Here is a 12,221-nt window from a genome sequence, read left to right on the forward strand (position 1 = left end):
CACGGCTACCCCTCTGATACTTGACACTGAAAGAAAGAGTCCCTGTTGATTGCATTCCTAACTCCCTCCAGGAAGGAGAGACCTACACATGAACTCATCCCATCACTTTGGGCTCTCTAGCGGAGAGAATTAAAATCCATGACAAGGGGAAACTGAACCTCTTTTATGCTGTTTGGACTATTACCAGGGCTGGAGCTAAGAAACAAAAAGCAGAGATCCCCAGGGTCAACTTGGGTTAGTCTAAAAAGACATTTGGTGGACAGATTACTACACCTCTGTCACCTTTTGGAACCACAGACTGACTCTTTTGTGCTTGTACGTTGCCTGCTTTAACCTGTACGTAACTTCTTTTTTCTAGTTAATAAATCCTAAGTTAGCTTACCATAGGATTGGCTAGCAGCACTGCCTTTGGTGTGAGATCTAAACTACAAAATGATCTGAGGTAAGTGACTAGTCTCTTGGGACATGGGGCAAACTGAATATACACCTCTACCTTGATATAACGCTGTCCTCAGGAGCCAAAAAATCTTACCGCATTATAGGTGAAACCGCGTTATACTGAACTTTGCTATGATCTGCAGGAGTGCCCCCCTGGAGCACTGCTTTATTGCATTATATCCAAATTCATGTAATATCGAGTCGTGTTATATCGAGGTAGAGGTGTATTATGATTTTTGGTGTAAGTGACCATTTATCACTAAGTCTGTCTTGCCTGCATGGCAAGATAGCTCAAAATGCCCAAGGGAATTGTCTGTAACTCTAGGGTAAGACTGTTACAGTGATTCAGGAGTTCATATTTGTTACTGGATTGGTGAAATCTAACAACAGAACATACCACCAGTTTGGGGTGCTTTTTGACACTCTGCCCTCAGGCTGGCACTCACAGTTGTTAACCACTCCAGAGTGCAACCCCAGTGTGTATGATGTTGAGTAGATGCATCTGATTATGGCTTTGCAGTGTGGGGCCACTCACACCTGAGCTAGGTCTGACACCTGGGCGGGCTTAAATGGTGATCACTTGAGTAAACAGAGTTAAGCACTTAGCTTTTTGTCAATACATGCTTCTGGATCTTATTTAACTAGTTGTTTGAGAGGCGTACTACAATTCACAGCTTGAACAGGGACAATAAAAAAGAAAGTTCTCCCTTACTGTAAGGATGATGCACCTTCTGCCTATCTACAAAGGTCCTGTTGCACCCATTCTTCTCCCATCCCTCCCACTGTTCCCCACCACCCTGCAAGCTGAGTCTACATTCTGTAGTACTGTGATATGGATTTTCTGGAGCAGTTTCATTTAAATTTTAAAAAGTGAGTTTTTTAATGAATCCAATACAAAAGTACAATGGATACAGTAGCCCCTCTGCAACCAGTTATTCAATTCAGTTAATTTTACACTGTCCCTACCTTGCCAATCAATATACTGCAGAATTTTTGTACTGTTAACGAATAACTGCATTTCACAAAAGTTGTTAGCAATACGGAGGTTTCAGGAGATGGACAGAGAGTTGGGACTTCTGAACCCTGAACAGTCACAAAGGCAGTTCCGGATCGTGAACCAATCAAGTCAGCTAGATATTTCTGCTAAACAATCAGCAGCAGTGAAATAGTTAGTTTCCATCTAAAGTGGTATCTTTAGGTTTCAGCGTCAACTTGCTATTGCGACAAAAAGGTGCAGTTCATACCTCTCAAAACTATTAGTTTCTGCTTGTTTGTTGATACAGAAAGATTATATTCGCATCAACTTACAATGTTCAAGTTTTCAAGGTCCTCAATTGTGAGGACTAGAAACAGTTTAAAACAGACTACATTCTGGGGAACTATTCTGAGGCAGGGATGGGAGAGATATGGATTCAGTTCCAAATTATGTTCTTATAGCGTAAACAGATTCCTGCCTACAGGTCAAAAAGGGGTTTGTGTGTCTTTGCTGATAAAGGACTGTATGCAGAAAAGCAATCTGTAGCACTGAAAACTAATGTTCAGAGCCTTTGGAGGGGATTGTTAATAAGTATAGATAACTCAGAACTTTTTAATGCATTGATTGGAAGATTATATATATATATATATATATATATATATATGAATGAGAGAGAAGGCTTCTTGTCTGTTTTTTCTTCTAAAGTAGTATTAAACTAAAATCAATTGGAAAGAAATGCCATCCAATGCTGCCAAAAAATGTTATTTCTAATATTGCTGGGATTTACTTTAGCAAATGATTTAAAATATGCATAATTTTGGTGGAGTTTATTATTTACAACAATCTGATACTTAATTTGTATTCATTGATTATAATTCATTCAGGCAGAGTAACAGTTCAAGGTACTTTTGAGGCCAGGTTGCTACAGTAAGAGGAATTTCAGCTGGTGTAAAAAGAGATGTGAAAAATTTTCATGTCTTGTACTATTTCAATATATTAAGTAATATAATCACTAATAAAAAAAATGCTCTACCAGAAACTCCATAACAATAACTATCTCACAGAAAGATGACAAATTCCCTTCTTGGGAATGAAAACTGATACACAAAACAAGCATCAAGACTCAAAGAAACTGGAATTGTACAAATAAATGAATTCTAAACAAACAGAATGCTTTGTCTGTTGAAATATGTACATGCTTCATCTTTAAATCTTATCCACATTATAAAAGAACCTTAGATTATCACAGTATGCTACCAGAAACAGAAGATACTTTATGGAATAAAAGACACCACATGGAAAGAATTAAAAAAAAAAAAGGAAATAAAGTACAGGTGTTCAGTACATAAATAAACCATAGTTGTTCGTTTGTTTTTCCCCCCATCTGTCACGAGAAAGCTTTACACCACATCCCTTCCAAAAAAATTCTGGAACAGTAGTTGCAGATGACATGGCAAAATAAAAAAAGACTGACCACACAGACACCAGAAAGTGACATGTGAAACAGCTATGTAACCACAATTCTTTTCATTTAACTGTCAAAAACTAGCTTTGCTAACTGATAAGACAGAGACAAAGAAGGTTGCATACCTGAAACCAAATTCTCTTAATTCACTATTTCCACAGATTCACACCAAGTTGTGCATCACATTGTGGGGATTCTAAAGCTTTAAAACTAATAGCACCATTCAGGGCCTCATAGTGCAGCATGCTCTTTAGGAATTTATAGAAAGAAAATCTCAACTTCAAAATCCCCTGCTTCAAGGAATCTGTGAAGTGGCTGTTCAGAAGAGTTCGACAGTAAGGACTAGATGTTACAGATATTGAAAGCTGCTCTAGCAGTGGTAGAATTAATTTAAATACCTTCCTGAAAAACAACTTCAGTTTTGTTATAACAATACGCTACATAATTGTACAGAATACCTAGTTTCTGTTTAAAAAAAGATGATTACTGTTTTTCTTAACTGCTAGGCCTGCAAACTTGTTGCAGAATTGGAAAATCAAAGTGAGTTCTTTCCCTTTGGAACATCACCATCAGTCATGATGATTCTGCAAGTCACTTTTTAATTTCATACCTGAGAACTATATGAAAAGATAATGGGGACTATTTGATGATCATTTTGAATTGCATCTTTTAAAGACTTGCAGGTTTCATATGCTGAAGATCCACTAGGTCCTGATTTAGACAACTAAGTCAAATTTAAACATTTAAATTAATAACTCCAAAACTACCGGTTCCAGTTTCAACAAGCAGATGTAAAAAGAGCAAGTTTGGGAAGAATCTGTGGGTCTATTTACAGAATTGCTTTCAGAGCCAATTAGAGGCCACTTTGAGCTGTGAAATCCATAACCACTGATTTCTTTTCTAAAAAGTAACAGACTACGGCACGGCTTGCAATTCACAGAATGTGGATCTGTAGATACAGTATGAAGGAAAAAATATATCTAGGAATATTAAATGTGCAGAGATTTTAAATTTGTTTCCTGTTCTTACTAACCGTAGCTTTACCTTTTCAAAGCACCATGCAAATGTTATTGGTTCTCATAACCCCTTTTAAAGCAAGTAAGAATCCCCTTTTACCAAGGGGGACCTCTCAAATACAGAGATTAAGGGAGAGATTTTCAAAGGCACAATGATTTTAGATGGTAGTTAAAGCACCTGCTATCTGTGCCTTTGAAAATCTCACTGGTAAGTAATCTGCCATGTGCCACCCAATGATAAGAGTTGGGATTAGAGCTCAGGAGAGCCAGACTCCCAATCCCATATTCAATCCAGTAGCTGTTGTAGCCTATAATTGCCAGCTTTCATGCACTAAATAAGCACCCCGACTTTCATAGTAAGCCAAAAAACAAGCTAATCCCATTTCAAAACAAGGCCAAAACAAGCCAATCCCTAAAACCCCCAACACTCTATGTGACTAGATCCCCCCAGCGTGTATCTGGGGCTGTGGTGGGCCCGCTGTGCACCCCTCTCTTCCCCCACCCCAGCCCCTGCTTGTCCCTTGCCCCTGCCTGCCTGGAGCCGATCAAAAAAAAAAAAGGCAACAAACTACAAGCCAAACGAGGAACAAGCTACAAGCCAAAAACTAGCCAACAAGTAATTCACAAGACAATTAAGCCAAAAACAAGTCCAATTTCTGCGTTTTTTCCCCATGGGTTTGGCATGTCTGTTGTAGCCTCCTTACTCAAGTTTCTTGTGCATTTTCTTCCATTAGGAAAATAATCATTGCTCAACTGGTTCAGTCTATTATTTAAAATACTTCCTATACATTTATTTTCATGTAACACCTACAGTGTGCTAGGAATTTTACAAATAAACTAGGAAAAGAGAAGTAAAGATCCTTGTCTGGTGGTACTTACAATATAACTAATATCTGACTAACTAAAAAATGATGACGCTGAACTTAACTATTTCTCTGCCCAACTAACTTTACACCTCAGATATCTGAAATAGTTTCTAAAGTGACAGTTGAATGCATTTTCCTTACCCCATTTCCTTTTAGTAAAATAGGCATCAGCACTAGGGTCATTAAAGTGTCTGCTCATCATAGTCTCTCCTCCAGCATGAAAATCGTATGCAAACACAAGAGCTTAAAAATAAAAAGACTTATAAGTGACAACAATTAACAACACTAATACAGGGTTTCTCAGCCTATAACTCATGATCTAAAAGCGGGTTGCCGGAATGCATCAAAAGGTTGTGGGGCTGGCTGAACTCAGCTCCCCACTCAATATTGTGATCTGGTACACAGGGGCACAGAGCTGCTCAAGTTTGGCCCAGCTGCCCCTCTGTCATGACAATGGGGGGCCAACAAGACCAAATTTGAATGTGTGATGGCTGCGATTCCAGGCACCAGGTCACAACACCACTCACACAAATTTGTCCCTGCTGGCCCCTCACAGGGGAGACAGGCCAAACCTAAGCGGTGCTCTGGCTCCAGAAATCTTAATGTACACAGAGTATAGAGCTGAGCCCATGCAGCTATACGAGACAGTAGCTGTGAGGGAGCGGCAGGTGTCACATTCTCTGGTAACTACTGGCCCCTTGATGTACTCCCCCACCCCACAGGAAGGTGACTGCCTGTCTTCCATATCCCATCCTGGCCCCCATCCCAGACCCCCTGATGTACTCCTCCTCCCACTACCAGGCAAATCCCCCTGTCATACCACCCATCATGGTCACCAGCTACCCAGCACTTCCCCCACTGCACCACCAGCCCCTTCTGCCCCCAACTCCTTCCCTCAGATCCCCACTTTACCCCAGAGATGAAAAATCCCCACCTCACCCTTTTGCCCCACGTGTGGGGGCTGTGTCCCCAGACCCCTCTGTCCTCCCTCTGTCCAACACTGCACCCCACACCCCTCTGCTCCTCCAATTCCTTCTCCAGCACCCCTGAACCCTCAACCCCTTCTTCATTACACCTCAAGTCCCCAAATCCCCTTCCAACCCTGTATCCTCTGATACCATAGGTGGGGGGAGGGGGGATGTTTTTTGCAGGTGTCAGCTCACTGCCAATCCCCCAATTCCATTGTGGAGCATCTGGAATCTTAGCTCCGAGTCCCCACTCCCACCAGTGGAAGGGGGGTTACCACTGGATCTCGGGGAGTCTCGGGGATCTCTGTCTCATGACAGGCCATCAAGGGTTACAAATGGTCCTCAACCCAAAAAAGTAAGGACCACTGCCCTAATACTCTCAAAATTACCTCAACAGTTCAATTCCCAGAAACTTACAATGTTCTCCAAATGCTTTAGTGGTAAACACTTCACGCAGAGTTACGATATTTGAGTGTTGAATTTTTTTCCACATGTCAACCAATACCATGCACTTTGTGTTAACAAGACGGAAACCTGAGAAGAGAATAAAACCCACACAGTTTAATTACATCTATTCAATGATTTTAGGATCCATTAGATTTGTTTAAAAAACTTTGGTCTCTGTTCTGAAAGTACTGAGCTGCCACCAACAGAGGCACACCAATATAAAACTTTGCTTGCTCATTTCCAACACTATGGACTGTTATCTAGGCCAAACCCTGCTCTCTTATTCCAACAGAATGATTCATTTCAAAGCCAATTTAAGATTTATGCGTAGTATTATAGAAGTGCAAATGTTTTAGGCTTAAGTATAGGTAGCATTGAAGTTTAAAAAGATTACAACTTATTATTTCCCTCACCATGTATCCTCCGAAGGCAATATGGCAGATCATCTTTGCTATTTACAGCTTTGTAGCATGATGTAATGTACCCAAAGTTGCTTGTTTTCTGTATCCGATTGGGTGGTGGCAGTGGTTCTAAAGGGAAAAGGCTGTGGTAGCTGTCAACTTCTGTAGGGACTGCTAAAGCAGTTTATAGAAATATATTAGACACTAATTGCATTTGTAAAATAAATATTACAGTAGGAAAGAAAATTTGACTATTAAGATGTCAAACAATACTTTGTGTTGTGTCTCAGATACATGCAACAAAGTTAAAATTCATAATTCTATCTTTGGCACAAATATGGTTTCCTGTGAGATATTTTTGGATAACAGATATATGTGCTCTCTGAAAAACAGTCTTGCCATACTAAAAGTAAACAAGAGAAGTAAAAGCACTGTGTGCCATGAAGTACCAGCTTCATTCTAGCATTAAACCAATTCATCCATAAATAGTGGGGAGCTGTACATTGGCAGCTCTCCAACAAATTGGGATCATCTTTTGGTCTGCCTCAAAAATTTACTCTTTCTTGCAGCTACTGATAATGAAGATATGAAGGGACATGGATGACCCTCAGTACCCACACAAGCCTTGTGAATATAAAGCCCCCAGTCAACTCTTGACTTCGTTACAAGAACAGCAGAGAATAGCAAAGACAGTTTTCAGAATGAATACACTATTTTGTTTGAAGAGTGAGGGGAACTGGACAGCTTATAAGACATCTAGGAGGACAGTTGAGACTAAGAAACTAGGCTGTGTTTTACGTGTCATTTAATGTGCTAAAGCTTGTATTTTAGTCCCAACTTTGCACCTAGACAGGGCAAACTGAATAAAAACACGTTAGCTGACTGCGGTCAGTGATAAGTTTTTCAAAAGACTGACCACAATGAGCAACTGCACAACATCCCCAATCTACACTAGGTGCAAAATCTGCCAAAAATCATGTTAATTAGCATTTTAAAACACAATCTATCTTACTAGTCAAGACAGAGTCTTGGAAAAACAAAGTCTTCTAAACAAACCCACATTTACCAAGGCTTGTCTACATGGAGACTTAGTGAGTGGCAAGCCAGGCTGTGAATACTTAGCATACAAGCCTGCTGAGCACTAAGTGGCCATGTGGACTCTGCTATCATGCACTAAAAGTTCTGAAGTGAGCTTTGACGTACTCTTGTTTCAAATGGCAGTATCAAACTTTAGAGTGTAGTAGCAAGGGCCAGACATGCAGTTCATGTGGAGCAGGCTAGTATGCTGTGGATATACATCCTGGCTTGCTGTGCACTAAGTCTCCCTGTAGATAAGCCCTAACTAGTAAAGGCACTGAGTTTAAACAAGGTTTTACTCCCTCAACTCATCTTCCTCTGTTTAAATCATTTAGTGAAGTCAATTCTGTATGTATCTATGCAGGAGGAAAAACAAAAGGACAAGACAACAGGTCGATGGACTTCACAAGCACGGAGGACCACTGGGCTCAAGCAGAAGCTGGGGGAGGGCTTGCTAGGGAGAAAGTTCTTACTAAAAAGCAAATACCTTTGAGTAGTAACAAATATTATGGATGTTGGTTGAATGCCTTTATTTAGGAAGAATTTCTCAAAAGTGATCCCATGCAAAAAAGTTCCTCTAAAGTATCACAATAAATGCTTACTACTAAACGTGTGGAATTTTACTTGTTTTTCCTCATTAAAATACTGCCTTGGTCTGATTTTATACATACAAGCTCTTAGAACAGTTCACCTATTTCTTGGTAGTGAAGTGGCACTCTAAATATTCCTTCATCTAATGCCTCTCAAGATCTCTGAATACAAAGGAAAAGATTGCTCAAGAACCCCTACCATCAGCATAGGTAATGTCTACACTGAAGTGTTGCAGCTGTGCTGCTGTAGCATTTTAAGTGTAGTCATACCCGCAGTACCCAAAGCTGAAGCCTAGAAACATAGTCAAGTTGATGGGTTTAAAAGTCCTTCTCCTGATGATCTGCAAACATATTCACTTTTGAAAAAGTAGGCCTTAGCTGCTGTAGTCACCCAATAGAATGCGTGAAAGCAAACCATGTTTAGAGCCAACCATGCCACTAACTGGATACAAAAATCAGTTACAATGTGGATTGAGGACAGGATCTAAAAGTGAAATCTGCTCAGTGAAGTTAACTGCTTACTTTTTAAGCACAGATAAATGGTATTAAACAGAAAACCAGACTAAGTCAGCTAAAGAATTTTAAAATAAAGAAAATATGCAGAAGAAACGGTGAACAGTAGAGACCTTATGTTTGTAAAGTGCTTTGAAGGGGCAAAGTATTAAAACTATGACGACATCTGTTATTAACAGCTCTAGTATAATCAGACCAAGTCTTACACTTCATAAAAAATTAAATTCACGAACAGTTTTGCTAAAACATGCTGTTAATACATATTTATTTTTAACAAAGTTAGTAGTGCTATGCAATTGTGAGAGCAAACAAGACTTGCTTAGAATAACCACAGACAATTATGACTGACTTTCTAGTTACTTACCAGGGATATCTGCTTGATCAATTTGAGCCATTGTTATTAAATGTCGGTTGATCAGCTCCTGAGGAACAAATTATGTAGCCTTACAGTACAGAACATAATTTAGTTGATCATCTTTGCTAAATTTACAGCATAGTACCTAGGAAAGGTCAGGTTTCAACACTAGAATAGCTAGTTGACTTTTTAGGAGAACTCGCATCACCAGCTTGGAAAAATAAGGGGTTGAATCTATGGACTCTCCACCCAGATAAAACCTGCACAAAAGGGAGGCTGCTTCAGGACTACTGCTTCTCATCGGAAGGAGGTTACAATTGAGACTTTTTTTTTTTTTAAAGGAAAAGTTGCATGGATGAAAGCTGTAAAAGGAGCATGAAAAAAGCAGAGGCATGATACCAAGAGACACCATAACAAGTCGGAGCAACTCCAGGGGTGATCGCTATCCTGCCCCAGAAGACTAGCAGGTATGCTGAAAATGCTAAGGCAGTTAACTTTACACCTAAACTTCATAATACATTTAAATATACCAAAGGAATAGAACTACATACTCTGTATATAAAAACACAAAAACAAACCACATAAATGAACATTTTCTTGATTATACTTCCACTTCAGTTAGCTGTATTCTAATCAAATTTAAAATAAAACCCCAATGCCTCACAAAATGTTTAGCATGTACAGAAATTCCAAAAAGTTTCCAATAATACATTTCTCTTCAGGTAACCTTTCTTGATAAAAAGATGTGGCATGCAGAAGGCATTACAGTTACAAGTACTGTAATTTTGTTTTTTGTGGTATGTGTCACGTGATTACATTTTTAAGTCTGAAATGAAGAGAATTGTCTCAGTGGTTTTAATGTGCCTATTTCCCTTTTGTTGTTTGTAGTGGCTCAACTTTCTTAAAGACTATATGAAGATATTTAATCATTTCTACTTCAACGCTATGACAGCTTACCTGTCTGAGTTCGTCTGTCATGAAGAAGGAAGGTGCATTTGCTTTGGGCTGCATATAAGCAACATGAGGTGCAGTGGGAGGGTAAATGTGATAGCTTGGAAATACCTACAAGGGAAAAAAATAAGACTTATTTCCTTTAGAATTTGGAACATTTATCTGATTTTGATATGTGTTTATTCTGAGCATTTTTTGACCTGCGGACACAGTACGTGTGCTATGAATGAACTTCTTGCATTCTCTACATTTTTCTAACATGACATTCACAACCAATGCAACTTCAGATGATTTTTAAATGATCTAACACTAACTGTCCTTCTTTCCCATCCGTAAATGCAAATTTCTCTTTATCTTGCAGAAATGAAAGATGATTTTTCTTGGAGGTCAACAATTTTTTTTAAAATGCTTTCTTCTTGCTGTTGTGTGAAAAACCCCACACAAATGGAAACAAGCAAAACAGACATAAGTTTTCTCATCTCTTTCAGTTATAATCTTAGCTATTACTTGTAAGTTGTAACACTAATACGTCAGCTACTCAGACAATGTGATTTTTGAGTTGACAGTACCCTTTTAATTACCCATGGATTTTTCCTACCATCTTTCCTTATAATTCCTATACTTAGTTATAACTTTTAAATTAATGGAAATTTCATCAGGAAGTCTTGTGTACATATAACAGACCAGATTCAGTAAAACATAAGGCAACATAATTCTGAGTTGTCATCAGAACACTTCCTCTCTAGTCAACCTTTTACTAGAATTCTGCACAAAATTGTAAGTTCCAGTTTGCCATTTAATTACTCACATTATGCAACTATTTAGGGTCTTATGTGACCACCCCACCCATCATCACAGAATTTTAGCATCTACATGATAACTCAACTCAGTAACCTACTCCTAATTTCAATTTTTGATGAGTCCCAATACACTGCCTTTTTTGGGGGGGCGGGGGGGGAAGGGGGAAGGAACTTAACACGTTCAACACAGGAGTGCAGGAACAGAATACTCAGAAACAGCAAAGGAAAAAAAAAACTGCTCCATAGTGCTCTCACATCACTTGAGTAATACCCCTCAAAATTAAGATTTGGCAAGAGAAAGTATCCAAGTAACAGCTTCTGTGCCAAGTTTCAATAGAATACAAATTAGTAGCAAGATTAAACATCACTCAAACATCTTCATTTTATGAAAAAGCTAAGATAGGGTCAAAAAGGTTATGAGGGTATCAAAACCAAACATACCATTCCTGTGAGAGGGGCTGGAGTTGTATCAGTGTAGAAATATGTTGTTCCACCCACAGTTTCCTTCTGAATCACCTGGCCAGTAGATGGAGGCTGGGAGACAGCATTAGTAACAGGAGTAGAGGCACTAGTAGGCACCATATAATTTGCTGGGTTTGGAGTATGACTTCTTCTTCTAGGAGCAGGAGATGTGTGAGGAGTAATTTTAGGAGAGTGAAGAGGAGAAGATCCTGCAGACAGTGACATTCCTTAAGAAGACATAAGAAAATTTTCTTGAACAAATACCTGCTTTGTGGAAATGTAAAACTAACTCAAGGCTTGAAAAACCTACCTCATCTACTTGTTCAAGACAAAATGAAATTTTGGTAGGTCAGAAGGGCCAGAAAGCTGCAACTTCCTTCTGCAGGAAGGCATGGAGCAGAAAGGCATAAGCACCACTATTTCTTTATGAAGCATTAAGAGGACGATGTAGCAGTACAGATGGAGAAGATACATTTTTCCCAGGAAGAGGACAGACACAAAACAGTCTGAATCGTTGCTGCTTTTAAAAGGAGAGCAGGACAGTTGTGGTGGGGGACTGGAGAACATGTGGCCTAGATGTAGGTGGAGGAATTAAGATGGCACACGGAATACAATATGTCAAGAGGGAGATAGGACTGAAAGCAGAGTTTGTAGGGGCAGAACTGGTTTAGTTGTGTGCAGATAATATAGGAAATGAAAATGTGTCAATATATATTAGCACTAATTTTTACACAAGGTAGTCAAGTAAACAGGGAAGTTTTTCAATTTAAAGCAGTAAGCGCTTTAAAGAAGCTGCAGTAAGTGCCACCAAGACCCTACACCCCCTCCTGTACTCCCAACGCCCTGCCCCAACCCCGAGTCCCCTACCACACCACAAATCCCTTATCTGCAGCCCC

The 12,221-nt window shown here is 39.4% G+C and overlaps 1 protein-coding gene across 6 annotated transcripts in view; it reads right to left on the minus strand.

The window, feature by feature from the left end:
- The window catches only part of PAN3 (poly(A) specific ribonuclease subunit PAN3), a 123,942-nt gene that overhangs the window by 23,953 nt on the left and 87,768 nt on the right, over positions 1–12,221 (minus strand). For 3 of the 6 annotated variants that reach the window (XM_050937181.1, XM_050937178.1, XM_050937183.1), the window contains 6 exons: positions 11,305–11,552; positions 10,070–10,174; positions 9,122–9,179; positions 6,590–6,751; positions 6,147–6,263; positions 4,903–5,004 (listed from right to left, as the gene is read on the minus strand). In XM_050937181.1, the coding sequence (XP_050793138.1) occupies positions 4,903–5,004; positions 6,147–6,263; positions 6,590–6,751; positions 9,122–9,179; positions 10,070–10,174; positions 11,305–11,552 (792 nt within the window). The remainder of the gene's footprint in view (positions 1–4,902; positions 5,005–6,146; positions 6,264–6,589; positions 6,752–9,121; positions 9,180–10,069; positions 10,175–11,304; positions 11,553–12,221) is intronic. The other 3 variants (XM_050937180.1, XM_050937179.1, XM_050937182.1) reach the window with 3 other exon arrangements.

The sequence above is a fragment of the Gopherus flavomarginatus genome, chromosome 1 (genome assembly GCF_025201925.1).
Source record: "Gopherus flavomarginatus isolate rGopFla2 chromosome 1, rGopFla2.mat.asm, whole genome shotgun sequence".
Classification (NCBI taxonomy): Eukaryota; Metazoa; Chordata; order Testudines; family Testudinidae; genus Gopherus; species Gopherus flavomarginatus.